At 31.5% G+C, this 24181-nt stretch overlaps 1 protein-coding gene across 1 annotated transcript; it reads left to right on the plus strand.

Moving 5' to 3' along the window:
• The first annotated feature begins 11064 nt into the window (after positions 1–11064).
• On the plus strand, positions 11065–22810 carry LOC143082157 (uncharacterized). The gene is made up of 6 exons (XM_076257719.1): positions 11065–11776; positions 15335–16525; positions 17165–17236; positions 17611–17699; positions 19829–20273; positions 22196–22810. Exons 1-6 carry the CDS (start codon positions 11572–11574, stop codon positions 22327–22329), a joined length of 2136 nt encoding a protein of 711 aa, XP_076113834.1. The 5' UTR covers positions 11065–11571; the 3' UTR covers positions 22330–22810.
• Positions 22811–24181: the final 1371 nt, after the last annotated feature.

Here is a 24181-nt window from a genome sequence, read left to right on the forward strand (position 1 = left end):
TATATTATAACCACAAAAACAGTTGTGTTCAGTTTATGTTTTCTTTATTCATTTATAGTTACAGAATTATTGTTTTCCTCTTGTGCCAAATAAAAATAAATATGTGGTTTCAGTTACCCAACAATAAGTCAAATGAATGAATGGTTCATTATAGTGCAACCTGTACATATACAAAACTAAATATCTAGTACACAAAATTAACTATTTTTATATTATATTAAGTAAAGATAAAGCAGCAAAAGTAGCAAAAAAAAATCAATTTATAAACTTTTTTTTATCATGTTTATGAAATTCATTGTTTCATGGCAATGAAATTCATTGTTTCATGGCACTCAATGAATTAGTCCCAATTGTTTCTAATCTTTACATCAAAATGATATGTATTTTTAACAAAGTTATCTAACAAATAGTCTGTTAATGCGTAGTTTTCTCTATTGATATATTTTTTCTGTCTACTGTCCATCTGTTGTCATTATCGTGAAAATGCGGATTTTTGTCATATCTGGTCCGGTTCCGATCCGTAGTTAACACAAAATGTGCAATGGCGGCCGTAGAAAAAATTACGAAAATGAGTCCGAGAATAAACATTGTTTGACAAGAGATTGAGAATGAATAAGACGCTTTTAATGCATTAAATGGATTAAACATAAACTTAAGCCAATTATGATTACTTCTTAAAGAAGTATAAAACTTATTTTAGCTCAAAACCAAAATTCTCCCTCTCGTATTACCGGAAGAGAAAGAAAATATTTTTTGGAGAGTTGCACAAATAAACGACCTTTTAAAAAAAAAATCGTTTCAATCTTTGAAATTTCGTAATACAAAACGTAGATTTCGAATTCTTTTGTGATTGCATTTTTCCATGTCGAAATTGGTGATTGCAGACACGTGGTATCAATTATGTCACAAGTGTCAGCTTGGGATATTCGCATCCAAACAGTTATCACCATGAGGGCAATTAACACCTGGCTATTTAATCTCTTAATTGCCTTTAGTGTCAGACTTAAAGGGATTACAATTAAAGGTGATATAATTTTTATGATCATAATCGATAATAGATGAAAGTTCAAAATTGAGGACAAGTAAAATAGCATCTTCAAAATAATTATAGCGTCACGGGAATTATTATAGCATCACGGTGAAAAATTATAGCGTCGCGGTACCGCGACGCTAAAACGGCCTGGGGAGAACACTGTACTAGTACCATGACAATACCTTCAATCTTCCAAGGAAAAAATAAAGGATCTATTCTCATCCACTTTTAGCTAAATTTATCAAGAGCAAAACATTTATTATTTTAATATTTCATTGAGGTAAATACTGCTGTGCTAACTGACTCAAACAAGTCACACTATGTTCTGACTTAAAAAAGTCAGTCAAAACTAAACTAATTTCAACCAAGTCTAGTTCTGTCATATTGATTTAAAAATGTATTGGAAAGCCAGATATAGCACAGAGGAAATAAGGTCCCCTCAAGTCACAATGAGGACTATAAAAAAAATATTTGGTGTATTCAATATTTAAATGCATTTTCTTTTAAACAAGTCAAATCATGTTTTGAATTTTAACAGTCAGTCCAAAACTAATTGTATTGCAATTTTTAGAGTGGGGCACTGACATATGATATTAAATGAAAGTATGGGAACGTCAGAATATAGGAAATGTATCTAAGATCCCCTAAAATAAATAACCATTTGACTAAATTGTTTCTAAACATTTATCAAATAATAAATTCACAGATGGCAGATTCAGAAGCAGGGCTTTAAGGAACTCATTAATATTGTACACCTAGCATTGATTTGATAATTTGTTCTGCAATCTGACTTTAACAGGTCAAATCATGTTCAGGCAAATTGACTTTAACAGGTCAAATGGGCATGTTCAGACAAATTGACTTAAACAGGTCAAATCATGTTCTTACTTAAAAAAATCAGTCAAAAGCTAAGTTTATGGAAATTTTGAATTTTTTAAGTCAGGCATTGCCATACATGTATGATATTAATGTTATGTATGGAAGAGTCAGATAAAAGACACATAAACTACATGCAAGATCCTCTAAGATAAATTACCATTTGATTTAATTGTTTCTTAAAAAACTTATTAATAAATAAACTCAACAGTGGCATATTCAGAAGGGGGCTAAGACTAAGAGGAAGATCACTTAGCTTTGATTGGAAATTTTCAAAATTTTTGTTCTTCAAACTGACTTGAACATGTCAAATCATGTTCTGACTTAAGAGTCCGTCAAAAACTGAATGGTTTGCAAAGTTCTGTAATAGTCGGGCATTATCATGATTGTGATGTAATAGTTAGAATGTATGGATACAAGTAAGAAAAAAAATCACAAATATTAAGTCACAATTGTAAGAACTATATAAAAGATAATTTGGTATATTTTTGATATCTTAATATTTCATTGAGGTAAATCCTGTAAGTGCAAACTGACTTGAACAAGTCACATTATGTTCTGACTTCAAGGAGTCAGTAAAATACTATACTTTAATTAAGTATTGCAACTTTAAGTCTGGGATTGTCATATGCATTTAAGAATGTATAAGAAACTCAGTTAAAGACACCCAATAATAAAGTCACAAAAATGTGGACTATAAAAAAGTGTATGGTATACTAGTATTTAAAATTCAAATATATTTTGTTAACAAATTTCTTCAAATTATCTTAAAAAAATATTATATTTCTGTATTTTCATGACTATTTTCTGTTAAATTAACATTTGGAACTTTTGGTTTTAAAAAAAACCATTATTTTAAAAACCATTTGACTGAATTGTTTCTTAAAAAAATTCAATCTTATTAAAATAAGTTCTCATCACTTGCTCCTCGATTTTTTATATGTCGCCGTGTGCGACATATAAAAAATCAAGGAGCAAGTGATGAGAACTTATTTTAATAAGATTGAAAAAAATTATGAATTAATTAACTCTACAGTAGCAGATTCAGATATGGAGGAGGCTTAAAGGAAGAAGACCTAGTTTTGATTGGACATTTTTTCCCTGTCAACTGACTTTAACAGGTCAAATCGTGTTCTGACTTCAAAGAGTCAGTTCCAACTAAACTTATTTCAACTTTATAGTCTAGTTTTTTCATATTGATTTAAAAATGTACGGAAAAGCCAGATACAAGACAGAGGAAATAAGGTCCCCATACAGCGCAATAATGAGGACTATAAAAAAGTTTATTTTGCATATTCAATATTTAAATGTATAATTTTGTTTTAAACAGGTCAAATCATGTTCTGACTTCAAAGAGTCAGTCAAAACTAAACTAATTTCAACTTTTAAGGCCAGGACTTTCATATTGATTTAAAATTGTATGGAACATTTTTAGTTGATATATATATTCAATATTCAAATGCATTTTGATTTCTAAAGATTTTCATCAAATTATCTAAAAAAAAAAAATGTATTATTTCTGTATTTTCATGACTTTTTTTCTGTTAAATTAACATTTGGAACTTTTGGTTTAAAAAAAAAACATTATTTCAAAAACCATTTGACTGAATTGTTTCTTAAAATATTAAACCTCTACAGTAGCAGATTCAGATATGGAGGGGGCTTAAAGGAAGAAGACCTAGTTTTGATTGAACATTTTTTCCCTGTCAACTGACTTTAACAGGTCAAATCGTGTTCTGACTTCAAAGAGTCAGTCCCAACTCAAACTTATTTCAACTTTATAGTCTAGTTTTTTCATATTGATTTAAAAATGTACGGAAAAGCCAGATACAAGACAGAGGAAATAAGGTCCCCATACGGCGCAATAATGAGGACTATAAAAAAAGTTTATTTTGCATATTCAATATTTAAATGTATAGTTTTGTTTTAAACAGGTCAAATCATGTTCTGACTTCAAAGAGTCAGTCAAAACTAAACTAATTTCAACTTTTAAGGCCAGGACTTTCATATTGATTTAAAATTGTATGGAACATTTTTAGTTGATATATATATTCAATATTCAAATGCATTTTGATTTCTAAAGATTTTCATCAAATTATCTAAAAAAAAAAAACAATGTATTATTTCTGTATTTTCATGACTTTTTTTCTATTAAATTAACATTTGGAACTTTTGGTTTTAAAAAAAAACATTATTTCAAAAACCATTTGACTGAATTGTTTCTTAAAATATTAAACCTCTACAGTAGCAGATTCAGATATGGAGGGGGCTTAAAGGAAGAAGACCTAGTTTTGATTGAACATTTTTTCCCTGTCAACTGACTTTAACAGGTCAAATCGTGTTCTGACTTCAAAGAGTCAGTCCCAACTAAACTTATTTCAACTTTATAGTCTAGTTTTTTCATATTGATTTAAAAATGTACGGAAAAGCCAGATACAAGACAGAGGAAATAAGGTCCCCATACGGCGCAATAATGAGGACTATAAAAAAAGTTTATTTTGCATATTCAATATTTAAATGTATAATTTGCAAGTTATGTTCTGACTTCAAAGAGTCAGTCAAAAACTTCACTTTAGCTTATTAGTACAACTTTTTAGTCTGGCATTGTCATATGCATTTAAGAATGTATTCGAAAATCAGATAAAAGACACCCAATAATAAAGTCACAATAACAAGGACTATAAAAAAATGTCTTTGGTATATTTTATATTCAAATATATTTTGTTTACAAATTTCATCAAATCATCTTGAAATTTTATTATATTTCTGTATTTTCGTGACCTTTCTTTTCTGGTAAGTTAACACATGGAACTTTTGATTGTAAAATAAATTATTTTTAACCATTTGACTTTTACAGGTCAAATTCATGTTCTGACTTCAAAGAATCAGTCAAAACTAAACTTATTTCAACTTTTAAGTCTAGGATTTTCATATTGATTTTAAAATGTATGGGAAACCAGATAAAAGACTGACGAAATAAGGTCCCCTAAAGTCACAATAATGAGGACTGTAAAAAAATGTATTTGGTATATTTTATATTCAAATGTATTTTGTTAACAAATTTCATCAAATTAATATCTTAAAAAATTATTTTATTTTTGTATTTTCATGACTTTTTTTCTGTTATGTTAACATATAAAACTTTTGATTGTAAAAACATTATTCCAAAAACCATTTGAAAAAATATCAATTAATTAACTCAACAGTAGAAGATTCAGATAAGGAGAAAAAAGGGGGGGGGCTAAGATAAAGAAACCTAGTTTGATCGGATTTTTTTCTTCTTCTGTAAACTGACTTAAATAGGTCAAATTATGTTCTGTTTTAAAAAAATGTTGAGGAGAAAATACTTAGAAAATCAGTCAAGTTTGGTGACTTTGTTTTCCTTCAAGAAGCGGTACATATAATACATAATATTTTCACTGTTTTTTAAATACATGTAAAAGTTGAAAGATAACTATCTATTGGGTGTTTTTAAATAGATTTTTTAGCAACATTTATAACTTTGTAATTATGTTCAATTGTACACTTGTTATTTTTAATATATATTTTTTGGGACCAAAATCTTGTCAGGATTTCTTATGGTACTTGCATGACAAGAGCATTCATATTCTAAAATACTCTTAACATTAAAAACAAGTCAGTATCTTCAGATCATTCTGAGTCTTATTGAATTAAAGTCAGAATAGTTATCAAAAGTACCAGGATTGTAATTTAGTACGCCAGACGTGCGTTTCATTCAGACTTTTATAAGTCAGAACATACTGACTTCCAATGTTCTTCTCACTTCTGTAGAAACAAAGACTATCTTTATTTTAAATAAAAGGTTAATGCTTTATGTGGCTATGCATCTGGGGTAAGAATTATAGATGCGTAACTTCATAGGAAAACATATATGCCATGTAATTAATAAGAAGTGATTCATGTGAGAGGAAAATAATACTGAATAGACAATTCTGTTGTTTGCTGAAACACTGATCAATATAATATGTAAAGGTGGTCTCTCAGCAAATAAAAATAATTGTAACAGGATGCTGTTAGGAGGTCTCTCAAACAAAGTTCCAATAATTTGTCATTCCCATGGTCGCCTGACATTGAGCAAGTTCAAGTAAAAATTGGTTTGGTCTAGTAAAGTGATCTGCATACATGTAGGTAACTTCTAGGGATTGACCCTGTATGTCATTCAAATCTTCTTGAAATGACGAACAGGAAAATTATACGGTTAAGGGGTGGTGATCCAGACCATTTCAGAAAGGTGGATGGGGATGACCCCCATGGACTTTCCCCTTTATTTTATTTGATTCGTTGTATTGTCCCATATAATAATATATAGGCTTAAGGGGTGGGGATCTGGGACAAGATCCCTAATGCGCCTTGAAATGAGGAACTCAAAAGTCACGTGTAAACAAAAATTCTCTGTGTAGTGATATTTGACACTTTTCTATGATAAACAAGTGACTGAGCTTAACCATTTGAGTTAATTTAGAAAGTAGGGGAACACAGAATAAATGTGTAAAATCTATGGAGCTATTAAATGTGTTCAAAGTATTAAATTTTCAAAGAACTTTTTGTGTTAAAAATGGGATTATTTACCATGAGGAGCCGCATCACAAAAGGATACTCGGGGTTTGCTAATTTACGGAAAAAGTAATCTCACTTCGTACCCCGAAAATTTAACCACATATGTCAAAATGTCTCAGCTTCGAAACGAGCCATCACACATATCCAAGTTAACGATATGGACTGAGCAACAGAAGAAAAAGTTACCATTACGGCCTATGGAAAAACTAATGCGCATCTGTACCCATCTCAACCGCTTACAAATTTACAAACATAAGGGAGTAGGGTGACCCCAAGGGACTTTATCTTTATTTCATTTGATTTGTCTTGTTGTCACTTACACTTATATATATGGTACAGTTGTGGGGGTCTTGACCATTTACATGTTTTCACACAGGAGGGGTGGTGTGACCCCCCCCCCCCCCCAAGGGACTTCCCCTATATTTCATTGGGTTTGTTTTATTTTCCCATACAAGAATATATATGGTTTATGGATGGGGATCTCGACCGTTTGCAAAATATGAGAACATTCACAAATGGCAAAGGGGGGGGGGGTTAAACCCAGAGACTAGCCCAGTATATTTCATTCAAATCAATTTGACATTATAAAAAGGAATATATATGGTTTAAAGGGGATCTTATCATTTTCAAGATGTAAGATTTTTCTCAAATGACAAGGGGTGGGGCGACCCATAGAGACTTGCCTGGTATATTTCATGATACTTTACAGAGAGAACAAATTGAGTTTAGGGGCAGGATTCTCGACTGTTCACAAGTTAAATGACAGGGGTAGGGGTTATCCCTTTGAGACTCACCCTACATTTCATTTTATTTATTTTTAATATCATATTCCATAATCATAACTGAAAACCCGTTTTGTGAATCTTTTAATATTCTCAAGTTAAAATCATTTTTTTTTTAAATAAAACTAAAAAAATATTTGGTTCTTTAGTTAATCCCTCCCTTCCTTTTTCCTTTATTTAAATTATTCCGATTTTCATTTAATTTTCATAAATATCAATATTCAAAAGATCGTTTTTCTCATTGGGAGAAACGAAAAAACAAATATATTTAATAAGCCGCAAACTCGGAAAGGTTTAAAAGTCAATTCATGATTGAGTTTAAAAATAGAAAAATCACGTGACGATGTTCATCTCGAAGCAATAATTTCACTTTTAAAATTGCACTGACTGGTTATTAATGTTAATACTGTTTAAGACAACACGAGTTGTCTCCCGAAAATAACAGTTCATTATCATAACAATATTTTCTGACCTGAACAAGTCAGAATTGTCAGACACCAGGTCATCTCAAAGGCCACGCGTCCGTATTTACAGGTCACGCGCCTTCATGAAACAGCAACAAAATCACTTGCAAAGACCTTCTTTACACGTAAAAAATATTAAAATGGCCATGAAAATACGGAGGTAATATGAATTACCATCTGAAAATGACCACATTGACCTAGATTTTCACTAAAAAAACGTAAATAATCACTATATTTTCAATAACTTCTCGTTCGAGAAACTCCCAAAACAACGACTCTCAAACACGTGATCTCTCGCAAAAAACCACGTGATCGTATGTGTCTTAGATCGGCGGCAAATTCAAAATAACTTCTGGTTTGACGGACTCGATGGAAAACCACGCAAAACAAAAATTGACCCGTACAGGTCAGAATTTCAAAACATTTTCTGACTTGAAGAAGTCAGTTTATTCTGACTTGTTTATGTCAGATCTCTGACTGACTGTGATGGTATCGTCCTCACTTAATTCACCAGCAACTGTAATGGTATCGTCCTCACTTTTTTCATCAGCATTAAGTATTGTGGTGGTAGCATTAGATACTGCAGTAATCTGATTCTGAAGAAGAAAAAATAACAAATTTTACAACTTGCTTGTAACTGCAATGACTACATTGTACTCGGATACAAATAATGTAGCTTGGTTTATTTTTCATGCATATGTTTCTTAAGGAATGACTAATATTTTTTCTGTCTATGACGAAATTAAATATATAAAAAATTTGGTGCACACTGAATACCACACATAGCGGGTTATTTAACAGTGTGCACCAAATTTTTTATGTTATTTCGAATAGACAGAAAAAATATAACAATCATTTTTAATAATTTAATTCAAAATTCCATTTTAAACCATAGAAAGCCAAGAAAAAATGTTCATGACGTCACTGTCACATGAATAAATTATGTCTATGGGCTCATAACAAAATAATGTCAGCCAATCAGAAGACACTGTATATCCAAAATTAAATTATATCAAATTATTCTAATTACAGTGTAATCATAAATTATAATTAACATGGATAAAGAAACGTTTTAATTAAATAACTATCGTGGTCATCCCAGCTTCTTCTAAATGTAATTTTGAATGATGAAAAAAAAATATTGATTCAGATAACAATAAAAGTGGTACACTTGTACATGGGAACTGGATCACATAACCCTTGGCTAGCAATGATGATATATTGTATATGTGGATCCACAAGATATTTGTATTGGTAATCTTTTTTTTGTCTCAATGATCATGATGATTATAATAAAACAAAGCTACATTTATAAGGTGAAATCTTTACAATGTACAAGTCACATCGTTAAAATTTGCTACCTTTATTTGCAATTAAGTGTCGGTATGTGAAAAAAAACCCAGCAACCATCTGTATTGCTATATATAATTTACACAAAATAGTCAGCAGGGGATGTAGTCTTAGACACCATATTTTGTTGTTTGTTGAATAAAAATTGTCTTTGATTTGAAAATTCAATAAAGCATGACTTAAATGGGCTCTTTCTTAGCAGTCAGTGGGCCCCTTTATAAAATTCCAGGATCCGCCACTTCAACTAAATATAATTCTTGGCATGCATGTAGGTAAAAGCCTATTTTGTCTGGTTAAGAGAAAATGTACAATTGACTAAGGAAGTTATTTATTTAAAAAGTGTGGTGGAAGTTGGCATATTCAATTACTAGTCTGTATATAATATATACTTACTTGTCTCTCTAGGCCTGCACAAGTGGATTTGATAATTGATGGTTTGACTTCTGTGATTTCATTTGACCTTGCTTGTTTGGTTATAACTGTCACCACTTCTGATTCTGATTTTAAAACTACTGTACTTGCATCATCCTGTAATCAATAATGATACAGAAATTTACATACATGTACATACATATATTAATAATGAAACTGCAATCATACTATGAATATGAGTAGTATCACCTTGTTTGTGACTTTAACAAAGTCATGAAGTGTTGTCACATAGTGTTTTTGCATAACATCATACACTGTATGCACTGTTTGGACTTTCATCTAAAAGTGGCGGAATGACTGGTGATAACAGGTACAGTATTTTCATTGTACATGTAAATTAACATGTATATGTTATATATTAATTGGTATTGTTTTCGACTCTGAACTTTGTTTTTTTAGGATGTGATATGCACGTCATATGAATATATATGAAGTGATACGCACGTCATATCAATATATATATGTGGGAAAATGAAAGGCCTGGAATGTTGTCATTTTACTCAACACCATTGTCATATATATAATAGTTACAATTTAAGTTGAATTCTTTGATTCATTGTTTTAACATCATTTTGGCTTACAAATATGACTTGGTAGAAGATGTAAATATATATAGTACAATTTACAATAGTTATATAATATATATATGGATTGAGTGTTTAGTCTTAGAGGCATGATTTTTTTATTAGTTGTTAGTGGCTTTGAACTACATGTACAAATGTAGTTGTCAGATAACTGTGAGTACTCTCAGATCTGTTCATTGTGTCTTTTTGTGTCGAGATGTATAAGTACCCTGCCACGTCCACTTGTATTTTTTGTCTATCTGATGAGTTAAGACTTTTTTAACTGATTTTCATAGTTCGTTCTTATGTTGTACTGTTTTATCACTGTCCCAGGTTAGGGGGAGGGTTGGGATCCCGCTAACATGTTTAACCCCGCCACATTATTTATGTATGTGCCTGTCCCAAGTCAGGAGCCTGTAATTCATTGGTTGTCACTTGTTTATGTATTACATATTTGTTTTTCGTTCATTTTTTACATAAATGAGTCCATTAGTTTTCTCGTTTGAATTGTTTAACACTGTCTTATCAGGGCCTTTTATAGCTTACTATGCGGTATGGGCTTTGCTCATTGCTGAAGGCTGTAGGGTGACCTATAGTTAATGTTTGTGTCATTTTAGTCTTATGTGGATAGTTGTCTCATTTGCAATCATACCACATCTTCTTTTTATATGCACAGTACAATGCAGTAGTACATGTAGCTACATGTGACACTAAATATACAATGTAGCTGTACAATGTCATATAGCCAAACATAATAAGGGTTTGTATTGCACATCCTTGTGCTTGAATAGTCTATGTGTTCAGTGAATATTTACATGTATTCACAACTAGATGTTCAATTTAAACACCAGGTAAAAAAGGGGGGTATTAAAAATGTAAATTTTGCTCAGGTGTATCCATTTATGTTATTCCATAACATTAAGAAAAAAATCATTTACAGAAAAGTACCATACTATGGTCAATACTGTGTACGTGTGTCTACTTTTATAGTACTGTGCAAAATTTAACAATTTTCCAAAATTGTTATAAATGCTCGGTGTCGATATGTTTGCCAGATTGACAAGTAAACATAAAGCAGTTCATTAATATCATATAAGTTAAAAAGATAAAGTACTTGCCTTTAGTTTCTGTTTTTTGTAAGGTCCCCTTTTTCTACACGACATGCTTCTTTCCAACTTTGTCTTTGTTGTTGTTTGAAAGGAATACTATCTGCTCCCCACTGTCAGCAGTGAATAATACCGGGAACCAGTGTGAATGATTTTTTTACGAACATGTTTAAAAATTGACTTTTTCGACTTTTATTGTACCATTAATTAATATTTGAATTTTCAATATAAATAAGACTCCCAAAAATATATATTACCGTTAAGAAATATTATGTGTTTTATTTCATCCAATGACGGAGCACCTTTTCATGTATGCGTTACTAGTTGATGTTTGAAAAGTACGCGGTAACCTGATATACTTGGAAAAATAATAGAAATTTTACAGAGATGGCAATGTTCGTGGTAGTTTATTTTGTATTTGACCAAACAGTTGAAGTTTTGTCAAGCTTAAAAGTGAATCAGAATGAAAGCAACACATTGAAGATAGGCGAAGAATGTGAGGTCCCGTATGAAACCGAAGGGATTACCGACGATGGCAGTACAGTCATCGAGGAAAAGAACTACATCGGGAAGATTTTATGGCTATGTGAAGGTGAATATATAAAGATATTTCATTTAATTCAATTTCGAGTAATCCTATTTACGATTTATTAAATAAAAAATCGGAAATCACAAATCAACCCCCCTTTTCTGCAATAGTTGAAATTACATGCAACTATACGCCTATGTCGGGGCAAAATTTATTTATTAATCCATAAACTAATAAATCTTGTGTTCATCAAATTTTAAGATAGCAACCACTTGATTTTCTGGGGTACTTATAAAGTGAGAAACGGAATCGAAACGAAACGAAACGAAATATAACGAAACGAAACGAAATACAACGAAACGCAACGAAATACAACGAAACGAAACGAAATATAACGAAACGAAATGTAAAAATGAAGAAACGAAACCCTCTTCAAAAGCATCAAATATATTGCCCCTCCCCAGCCCTTTTAGTTCAAAAGAAATTTTCCTCAATCATAATACAAATACTTCAAAATAAAACTATTATATAGAAAAGATATTTTCAAATTCAATTATACAAATGTCATGTATAAAGAAGTCTTTTCAACGACCCTGTAATTGGGCAGGTCCATGATTTCAATACGGGTGGTGTAAAAGGGATTGCCGTGCAGAAAGAGTCACGAACACAAATATTTAAATGGTGACGCCCCTCACAAGAAAAAATGATCTCCCCTTTCTCAAGTTTCTCGGATTTACCGAGTTTAATAATGCTATGTAAGTACTTATATTCGAAAAAAATTATTAGGACAGGAACTTGTTTTTCCCCAATAGTACCGACCGTGCAAGGGCTTTATAGCCAGTCAAGGTCGTTAAAAACTCCCGTAGTACCCAATAGTTCTCCATTTCTGATATAAAGGCCAAAAGATTTTTTTCAACGGCTTTTTATAGTTCGTTCCTATATTGGACGGTCTTCAACAATGAGCAAAGCCCGTACCGCATAGTCAGCTATAAAATGCCCCGAAATGACAAATGTAAAACCATTCAAACGAGAAAACTAACGGCCTAATTAATGTACAAAAAATTAACGAAAAAAAAACAAAATATGTAACACAGCAACAAACGGCAACCACTGAATTACAGGCACCTGACTTGGGACAGGCACATACATATACACATACATGCATACTGTGGCGGGGTAAACACGTTAGCGGGATCCCAACCCTCCCCTAACGTGGGACAGTGATGTAACAGTAAAATATAGGAACGAACTATAAAAATCAATTGAAAAGGGCTTAACTCATCAGATGGATACAAATAGAAATACATAGACAAAAACCAGAGTGGAATCGTTTTCGAAATTCTTGCACAAAACAGGGTAAAACATTCATATCTTATTATATTATAAATGTTCTCGTCCTGAATATTTATTTAACTTGCCACTGGACGTTAAAGACCATTTATATACATTAACCCTCAAACCCCTAAAATACTCTTAAAATAAATCATTTTTTTATTCACAATTTATTATGACCTGGGCTATTGAAATATTTTGCCATTATGGTCTATAAAGATATCAGATATCAGCTGGTTAGCTACTAAAAATTGCAATGACTCAACATCAAAATGTTTTTAATGTTTCTGTTTCCTTAACTACTAACACTGTCGAAATAAATTTTGAAATGTACATGTATAAGGGTACTTACATTTTCTTTTCCTTCTCATTGGGCTCCATTTTGCGTAATAACGGTTGAATAAAAAATATTCCTTTTATATATACCCGGCTGGAGCCCGTGCAACATCTGGTGCTGAATGCGTTTTAGAAAACTTCAAAGCCCTTTGATTTTTTTTCTCACGCTCACAACTTACCCATATATAAACTCAGGCATGATAAAGGGAGCCGACAGGATGAAAGACAATGCCTTTAAAAAGTATTTTTGGAACATCAAAGTGTTAAATTGTACGTCAGAACGGGTAGCACGTCCACACGGGTTGTAGAAAAGTATGCAATCTTTCAATAAACAATAAATTAATTTACAATCCTCAATTAAGAGATCAAAGGAGTTTTTCTTTTCATCTTACATACTGTTTAAGCGTGGATGTAACAATGATAACTACATCAACAGCACCACACAATTGCATAACATAAGGGTCAGATTCATTTCGTTGTATTTCGTTTCTTCATTTTTTCGTTTCGTTTCGTTATATTTCGTTTCGTTTCGTTTCGATTCCGTTTCTCACTTTATAAGTACCCTTTTTTCTGGGGAAGGGCTATGTTTTTTTTTGGAAAAAAACGTTGGTTTCCAGGTTTAGGTGAAAAAAAAAATTTGTTTTGTACCCTGAATTTTTTTTTTTTTTTTGTTTCACCCTCAGTTGCCACTATAATGCTAATATTGTAAGAAGAAAATTGTTTTCGGTTTGTCGCTAAAAAAATAAATTGTACTTTGCCGAAGGCGAAAACAAAAGTTTGCACAGAATTAGAAAGAAAAAAAATAGCCCCCCCCCCCCCCCCCCCCCAGAAAATCAAATGGTTGCTGCCTAAGGATGTTGATACAAAAAGCTGTGGTACAAACTAGTGTCAATGAGATGTCATGCAACACTCCATCTGGGATCTCATTGGAGGGTTCTGATCCCGGATCCCGCTTACTGTTTTGTCAGATACCCGTATCCCACTTACACTCTATTCGTAGGCAATTCTCATGTTTTTGTCATTTGGGTCAAAATCTTTAATTGTTTTTACATAGGCCGTAATGGTAACGTTTTTTCCTGTAGCTCAGTCCATATCGTTAACTAGGATATGTATGATAGCTTGTTTCGAAGCTGTGACATTTTCACATATGTGGTTAAAATAGAAACATGTCCAATATCACTACACAGAGATTTTTTCTTTACACGTGACTTTTGAGTTCCTCATTTCAAGGAGCATTAGGGATGTTGTCCCATTTCCCAGGTCCCGCTAGACCTCATTTCCCATTTTAACGACACGATAAATGGAAACATACATTTTTACACAGATAATGATATTTATCAAATTTATATTGGCATTTTTGCTATTTTTCACTTTTGAAAATTGGATAGAGACAGAAAAGATCCAAATGTTTTCATCACGACCTGTACTTTTAATAACAGAAAATTTTAACAGGGAGCTATTAACGCTCTATTTTAAGAAAGAAAGGACTTTTCTGATTTTTAATATTATAAAAATAGATTTATGCGACAACTTTTAATAGATATATACATGTATATATGGGTAAATAGCGCACACAATATTGACTATAAGTGTTAATTATGACACATGGTTTTGCCAAACTATTGTGTTTTCCTTTGCATGAATTGCAAAAAAAAACCTTTTAATTTTCCACAACCACAAACAAGATAACAATGAATGACCAGTTCTGGTCTTCTATTTAATCATTCTTTATTTAGTCATCTTCGCTATATATTTAATAAAACAATGAACAAAGAGATGGGTATAAAATTAATGTCTTAAATGGAAATTGCAACTTTATAAATAAATGATGCTTAGGTCTAAATACTCAATTTCAAAATGAAAACAGTGAAGCAGGGATAAAACATGTAGCCAAATACAAACTGTGAAACAAAATATTTTATTCATTAAATTTACATGTTTGTTCCATTTCAGCCAAAAAATCTGCTACTACTGTAGCTAACAAGATTTCAAACCAGTTGAAAGAGGGACTGAAAATTGAAAACCTTATTTATGAAAACCAACAAAAATTTGGAAAGCGTGATTGTGGAACCAAAATGAAGGAAGCAATTGATCAATTAAGGGAAGAACCCGTTATCAATAAGAAGGGAACCAAAAGAAGTGGACAGTTAAAAAATGTACCACAGGTTGAAGATCTACCTACAGCTGCCAAGAAACAAAGAACATCTAAAAGCAAAGCAGAAAAACAGAAGTCCAACACAACTGAAACAACATCTAGTGCAACTGCCAAAAAGGTTGCTATTAGTGCTGAAAAAATCGCAGAAATTGGAGAACTTCTTGGCACAAATGAAATTATTACGATTAACCCTAAAAAAACACCACCACCATCTCCAAGATCAATTATAACACCAAAGAAATCTCCAAGGGTGATGAATAATTTACATCAAAAGGACATAACACCAATTCATAGTAAACAAGGAAAATCAACTGAACATGGAAAGCTAGTTATGCCACCTTTTGCTACTGGTAGTTCTGCTTCCACCTCTAAAATGGTTACCCCTAAGAAGTCAACACCAAAGAAGTCAACACCAAAGAAGTCTCCAAGATTAAATATAACACCAAGAAAATCTCCAAGGGTGATAAATAATTTACCTCAAAAGGACATAACACCAATTCATAGTAAACATGGAAGGCCACCTTTTGCTACTGGTAGTTCTGCTTCCACCTCTAAAATGGTTACCCCTAAGAAGTCAACACCAAAGAAGTCTCCAAGATCAAATATAACACCAAGAAAATCTCCAAGGGTGATAAATGATTTACCTCAGAAGGACATAACACCAATTCATAGTACCGGTATACAAGGAAAATCAACTGAACATGGAAAGCTAGTTATTCCACCTTTTGCTACTGGTAGTTCTGCTTCCACCTCTAAAATGGTTACCCCTAAGAAGTCAACACCAAAGAAGTCAACCACCAAAAAATTATCCCTACCAGATGAGGACTTTCCCCCAGAAAACAGGTGGGATGGAATGTTCACTGGATCCACAAGAGTACTTCTTGATCTTGATAACCAGACCTCAACAAATTGGCATATACCTGATGATGGACTACAAAACAACAGCATTGAAACTACATGTAGTAAAAGCCAAGAAAAAATATGTGACTGTGAGTATAATCCATATCTCTATCAATACAAGTGCAAACAATAAATAATCTTAATGGAAAAACATTTGTATTTAATAAGTAAGTCAAAATATTTTGAGTACTTGCAATTGTTCATTATGAGATGGTGAAAACCTTAATTTTTATATGAAATAAAAACTTAAAGTTGGGCATGATTCACTGCAGTGATTGCATTTTTTTTTATATATACTGTATATCATTTAATAAACACTTGTACATGTTGTATATACATGTATATATATGTATGTTACTTCTAGATTTGAAATAGGGTCAGGGAGCAATTTTCAAAAAAAATAATTGACATTAAATTTCTATATTAACCATCATGACAGTAGCATACGCTGTGATGCCACAGTATTTTCAAGAATTTATCATCCATTTATGCAAAATTCCAATTGCAATAATACCTTAGATCTATGAGATATTGAATTATTTTATTATCATGTAAATCTGATTGAATAGGCATTGGAGGAGGTTGAATGCCTTTTAGAAATCGTAAGATTTTTTGTCTGTATTTCAAAGGATTTGTACATGTATGCACACGTACAATGTTATGATACTACGACGTGTACACTAAATAAGTGTTAAAATTCAATTTAAAATATAGTTTTTTTTCTTCAGTATTAGGGATATCAGAGACAGAAGCAGTTGTGGCTTCAAAAATATTCAGAAAAGTTGCTGATCTACTTGATGGTAAGTTGTAACTTGAACTTCATAATGAAATAGATGAAACTCTTGACTGACAGAAAGCATGATACCATTTACTGTACTTGTCAACAAAATGAGCATTTCCAGAATTATACATTTTAACAGTCCATTTTATTTATAAATTACAAATGTACTATTTAAAGCTTTAATTTTTGTTAGTCTTGTATAGGTGTTTTTAAAATAATTAAATATGATAAAATAGCAATTTATTTTTGAGAGTTTGATCTTGATTTTCACAACAAATCTGTGTAAACAGTACATGTAGTTTGATAAAGGTCATATTGTATTTGAATAGCATTGAATAGGAACATACTCAGTGTGATAATTGTGCTTTAAAATATATACATATATAATCATAGGGGACAGAACTGAAGATGGCCATATGAATGATGACATAGACTATTTAAACAGAGAATCCTATACTGTAGACAATTCAATTGAATTCCAGGTAAAGTTATAAAACTAAAATATGTATGAATTTCTGTGTTTGAATAACAATCAAAATCAGTGTGCATGGTTTTTCAAAAACAACCCTTAACACACAACATGCACAATGAAACGTAGAAATGTGTTGATTTGAATCCTGGTTTTATACATGTAGAGCCATTAAAAAAATTGACTGCTATAGCCCTGACTTTTCTTTTTTTAATTTTTCTCATTATAGTTCATCAATTGATTGATTGATTGTTGTTTGCTTAATATCCAGTGGCAATATTTCATGCATATTCAGGTCACGAATATAGTTTGAAAATTCGTTAAAATCTTAATTTCATTGTTTTTGAAAAAAAATTGTGAATGCTAATTAATGTATGTTAAGTCCAGAGAAAAATGTCCCACTACTATCATTTTATAACAGATTTCAAAGGTACCAGTCTTATAAAAGTTATTTTGAAACAGAGTTGTAAACATCTTTATGTACATGCTTCTTATCTTCTAAATTTTGTAGGAAGAAAAATGTGTCTACAGTCATTGGACAAAAGTGAGTTCCCAGTCAAAAAAAGTCCTATCATTTCAACTAAAATCGTTAATTTTCAAAAAAATATTACCAAGTAACTGCATGAGCGATTTTCTAAATATAGATACCAAAAGATGTAGAAATATCTGAAGTTTTCATTGTTTATTTGGTTATAATATTATTCATGCTCATTTTAATTTTCTGACGAGATAAACACAATGAAAAATATTTCTTGAAAAGTTTGCTATAATTCTAACCAAATTAAAATAGTAAATATTTGCAATTGTGTTTAACAGTTTAACTTATAAGATGATGAAAACAAAACTCAAGAAAATTATGACTAAATAAACAATAAAACTTCAGACATTTTTATATTTTATAAAAATCGCTCATACAGTTAGTTGGTAATATTTTTTGAAAAATATCGATTTTGGTTGAAATGATAGGACATTTTTTGAGTGGGAACTCACTTTTGTCCCATGACTGTATAAATCTAACTGCATGTTTATTTGTTCTGTAATTAACTTCACTCGTTCCTGCATTTGTTCACTTGTCTGCATGCATCACAATTTGCATATTTTTGAAATTTTCACCATCATGTCATGTCATGTATGTTGCTAATGTGTCCTTTTTTTGCATGATTAGATTCAACTGCATGTAATTATCCTGTGATACAGACTGATAACCTGTACATTAACGAGTAAGTAAAAAATATACATATAGTAAGTTCTCACAAAACAAGCTAAATTTTGCAAATAAACTCATCATAGATACCAGGATTGAAATTTTATATATGTTGCGCCAGACACACGTTTCGTTTACAAAAAGACTCATCCGAGATGCTTGAATCCAAAAAAGTAAAAAAAAAATCAAATAAAGTACGAAGTGGAAGACAAATGATTAATTGATTAAACATCTTAAATTTTCAATAGAATAGAGTGCTTCAATAATTAATTGAAAAAAATACCGATGCCAAATAAATGAAAACAAAAGGTGCTGGAGATGGGTGTCACTGCATGCATGTGAATAAAAGAACCAGTTTCTTGAGATGGCAATATTATTATTTTAATGGGAAAAAAATCTTTGTATAGATATACCTGTGTAGGTGACATTGTGATAAAATCGTCCTAGTGCTTAATTTGGTTACATGCATGAAGCATATAACTTAATAATTAAGTTAATGTAGGTTTAAACGAACAAATAAATTTGTCTGTTTAAAGTAATTCAGAGAGAGCTCAGAACTAGCATGACTAGTCCAAATCAAACCATAGATAAAATGTATTTCTGTCTGAGTGGCCTAGGTCTGGATTCAGAATAATGTACGGTTGACATGTCCCATTGATTGCATCATGTTCCCATCATGATTATTATTATTATTATTATTATTATAATTATTATGAATTTGCACTTTAATACAAGTTACGTAACTAGCCAGTGCCAATATACATAAACCATTCAACATCCAAATATTAGCTGTTATCTCACATTATATAATTTTTTGTTAACGTATTTTAATATACAAAAAAAAATGATACATTTAAATAAAAGATATGCTATAAATTGCTGAAATGACTTGAACAATTTTGCATTTACCTGTTAATGAATTTTTGTTTTTGTTAAAGGATGACCCTGCTGATACTGCTGACACCTCATATAGAGAGGAGATTGCAGCAGTCGACGTTACTCCAACAAAACCTAAGACTCCTAAAAAAAAGAAGACCCCAAAAAAGAAAACCACAAGCACAAATGGATCTTCAGTTAATGTAACACCAAGCTCTACATTAAGTTCTAGTCCCAGTGCAGAAAAAATAGAATTTAGACCATTGCTGAGGGATCCTAATTGTCCAGATAAATATCAAACAGTGTTGGTGGACAAAAAAAAGGAGAGAGATGTACTTATTATGGCAAAAAGGTCCAAATTGCCTGGTAATACTTTATTAAATGGGATCCTTGCTCTAGTTTTTACAGAGGAAGAACTCGCCAGCAGTGGTGGATTGGGTCTCAAAAGGAAAAAAGAGAGCTTAAATAAACCTGTTCTGGATCCCGTGAAGATTGAGGCTATTCAAGGTAATATCAACTTAAAAAGGAGATGCTCAAATAATATTTAATAGGCAAATAGACTAATTATTTATTGAGAGCTTTTCAAAAATTTACAATACAAGGAATTTATTTTATGGTATGACAGCTACTTGTGCCAAAAAAAAGGCCCTGATAAAAATCATAATTATAAATAAGATGTGGTACCAATGAGACAATTTTTGATCTGACAAAGACACAATGGAGTATAAGTAAGCAATTATTGTTTACAGTATTGACTTCAACCAAGAGCCTTGGCTCACACCAAACAGCAAGCTACAGGTATTAAGGACCCCAAAATAGCCAAAGTGTAACAATTCAATTTGATGCCAGGGGTCAGTTGACAACCAATCTTATCTTTTTAAGAGATACATGCAGAGCTCCAGATAAGAATTCACAAATTGGGTTTTTTACCCACCATTTTCTTATATAATTGGGTGATAAAGTTTTTTGATTGCATTATCAATTCCAATTCACCCCTCATGTTAATATCAAATTGGGTTTTTCACCACCAAGCTCCTTAATGTATTGGGTTTTTTCATCAACACAATATTGAATATTTAGGCAATATCAACCCCGGATTTTTTTCCCATCTTAAATATGTTTCTTTCTTTGTTTAGCTGTTTTATTTGGTTTAATTTTAGGGTTAGGGTTATTTGCTAGCTGTTTTATTTGGTTTATTGACTGAGAAGTTTAATTTGTGTTCCATTTCAAACCTTCTGCCAGTTTTGTATTTTCTCATATAAACTGTAAAAAAATGGATATGTGTATTCACAGGCACTCGTCTTATACCTTTATATAATAAATTCTGAGACCAGTGCCTGTGTGTGTATTCATTAATTAACCGTAAAATGAAAAAAAAAATAGTAAATAAACTCTAATTATACTTGAATGTTTATGTTTTATTCCAATTTTCATAATCTGGGTTTAGTTGTCTTTATTAGAACTTTTGGTTTCTGATGCTTTATCATGTCATAATTGATTTGGCCTTTCACTTTTTCCAACTGATTTCGTTTTTGAGGAAACCCTGCTTTTATTAGCAATGTTCTCGTTAAGGTACGCACACACGCCTGTGTGTTCGATGGACGCTTCCTTAAAACACTGGCTGAGTCTTGTTATCATCATAACTTTCCCTAAGCTTTTCAAAAGAAGCAGAAAACATGCTTCTATTCAATATTTTTACCGGACATTCACTTTTGTTTTAATTCAATGTATGTTATGATAAATCCCGAGCAATGCGAAAAAAATATGACTTCATGACACACGCTAGTTGGATAAACGCAAAGAAGATCGAAATGTTTTCAAAAACACGTGTACCTATTGAGCAACGGAAAACTCAAACAGGGACCCATTTCAGCTACTTGATGCAGGGATCTATTTTTAAAACAAAAGGAAATTTCCAATTATAAATATTATAAAAATAGTTTACGCGACGACTGTAAACAGATAAGGGTAAATAACGCAAAAGGTAGCCAATAAAAGGGTTGAGAACTCATGGTTTTGGAATATAATTGGGTTTTCCTTTGAATTAATTGGGTTATTGAACCCTGCAATGGGCAATTGCATTGGGTTTTTTATTAATTGTATTGCGTGATCACGCAAATACGCAGCTTATCTGGAGCTCTGTACATGTATAGGAAAATTCAATGAACTTGATTGGAGGCATTGAGTTGAACTGTTTTCTTCTATTTGCATGGTCTCCATCATTTTTCTTGTTTTCATTCTTTGTTATATTGAAAAATTCTTTTTATATAATGTCAAGTGAAAATATGTGATGAGCCATTTTAAAACAGGTACTAAAATAATGTGTGCATGGGTTATTTTATCACGTAATTTGATAACAAAATTATGGACGTTCAATCAGTTTTTTTCAATCCAAATTTTTAAATGTGTTTTTATCTATTTTATTGCAGAATATGTGAATTACCACTGCCAAACAAATAAATGGGAATGTGTGTCGACTGTGGCATTTAATACGACAGTGACCAACAAAATTGGCAATGCAAGGAGAAAAATTATAAAATCGCCAAAACTTTCAACAATTTGAATATAAATGATCGCTATATTACTGGATTTATGTTTGAATTCTAAAGTGGAGTGTTGACATCAACGATTCTTCTATTTTATTATCCTACATTTCATTATGGATTTTAAAGTGTGGTCTGGTTTTGCATTATTTTCTTTCCAATTAGTGCCAGTTTGGATTGTTTTGTTTGTTGTAGTATATGGTAAATTACGTTGTTTATATCATTTTTTCAATTCTATAAAGACAGTTGGTAAGTGAGAACTTTAATACATATAAATACATGCATGCAAACATATTTTTTTAATTGCATGTACATTGATCAGCTTTGTATTATAAATGAGACCTTTGCAGGATAAGTTTTCTGATGAAAATGTTATAATTGCATTGAATGTCAAATGCATGTTAAAATGTATAATATTTCTACTTATGAATAAAGATATGTTCAAAGTGAATTTGTAGTATATACATGTATTATCAATAACAGGCTTACTGGAAAGAAATGGGAATGTCAATTGCAAGTCTGCAATTGGATAAAAATCATGACATTATATCATGTTTGTAATTGATTTGATTTTTGGCGGTTTAAACTCTAAAACACCTTTTTGTTGGCGCTGCAGGTTGGTGATACAGTGCTGCTCAAAATTTAATTTGTATATGCATGACAGGAAAAAGATATATCATACATGTAATCATACATGTACATCCATATTTGGTATCAATACCTACACCAATTTTCAACCTTTTGAAGAATACGATAGCATTCCATAGCATTCCATAGCATTCCATAGCATTCCATTGCAGTGTAGAAGGCCATATTAGGATGGTCAACTTAGCAGTTAACATGAATATTCATTATTTGACAGCTGTTATTATAGCAGTTCTCATGAATATTCATTATTTGATAGCTGTTATTATAGCAGTTCTCATGAATATTCAGATCTCATTTAAATTTTTCGTTAAAAATAACTGCCAAAGAACTGTGAATGCTAAAGAAACTGCTAAAAAACAGCTATGAAATGCTATTAGAATGCCTTTATGCAAATTAATCATTGCCTCACATTTGGGAACTGTGAATGCTAATGAACTGCCAAAGAACTGCTGTCAAGTGAGAACTGTGAATGCTAAATAACTGCTAAATAACTGCAGTTCACTTTGACTTGGGATGACCTCTCATGCATAATGATGATAACACAAGCAAATTCCAGTTTGTATAGAAAATAGTAAATACGAAACCAAGCGCAGTAGGCAGAGAAATGTAATGAAGTTCAGGTCGCCAGTAATGGAACAATGACTGCGTCATTTTCCAAAAATACACAATTCTATACAAATTGGTCATTTTGTGTGTTGCACTCCTGACAGGGTACTACACCTTTTTTTAATTGATAAAAAAGTGACATCCTATGCCTCAAATGTTTAATCATTATTGGAAATTAAAGGTATATACATTGAAGTTTTTGACACAACAGCTGCTTTTTGATATAAATCTTTTTATTTTAAACGGCAAGACTTTGAAAAAGTCTCTTTTTTATGTCACAAAAAGGTGTTGCACTCCTGACGTTATTAGCATCATCTTCGGGAACCGATTCATTATTTTGAAAGATATCTCTTTAGATTTTTGGTATACAAGTGCAGAATATCATGACACATGCTATGGTGTGCCTCAAATCATTCAGACTGTCTGTAAATTAAGTTAATTGGCCAAATATGCTGTGCCTCATTTACTTTGAATTTCTCCCTTATATATGGTTAAACACTTCAATTTTGGCAAATTTTGAGTGATTATAAGGACATTCTTAACCAGAACCAAAATTTTATTGGAAGTATTTTAAATATTGTCTTTCAGATAAAAAAATAATTCATTTATGTTAATGAT

This window comes from Mytilus galloprovincialis, chromosome 7, assembly GCF_965363235.1.
Source record: "Mytilus galloprovincialis chromosome 7, xbMytGall1.hap1.1, whole genome shotgun sequence".
In the NCBI taxonomy this organism is placed as follows: Eukaryota; Metazoa; Mollusca; class Bivalvia; order Mytilida; family Mytilidae; genus Mytilus; species Mytilus galloprovincialis.

Excerpts from the sequence above, each read along its gene's own strand:
- LOC143082157 (XM_076257719.1), top strand. The coding sequence starts at position 11,572 with ATGGCAATGTTCGTGGTAGTTTATTTTGTATTTGACCAAACAGTTGAA. Across the intron at positions 17,237-17,610 it reads AGTTGCTGATCTACTTGATG|GGGACAGAACTGAAGATGGC; the intron begins GTAAGTTGTAAC and ends ATATAATCATAG. Across the intron at positions 17,700-19,828 it reads ACAATTCAATTGAATTCCAG|GATGACCCTGCTGATACTGC; the intron begins GTAAAGTTATAA and ends TTTTTGTTAAAG.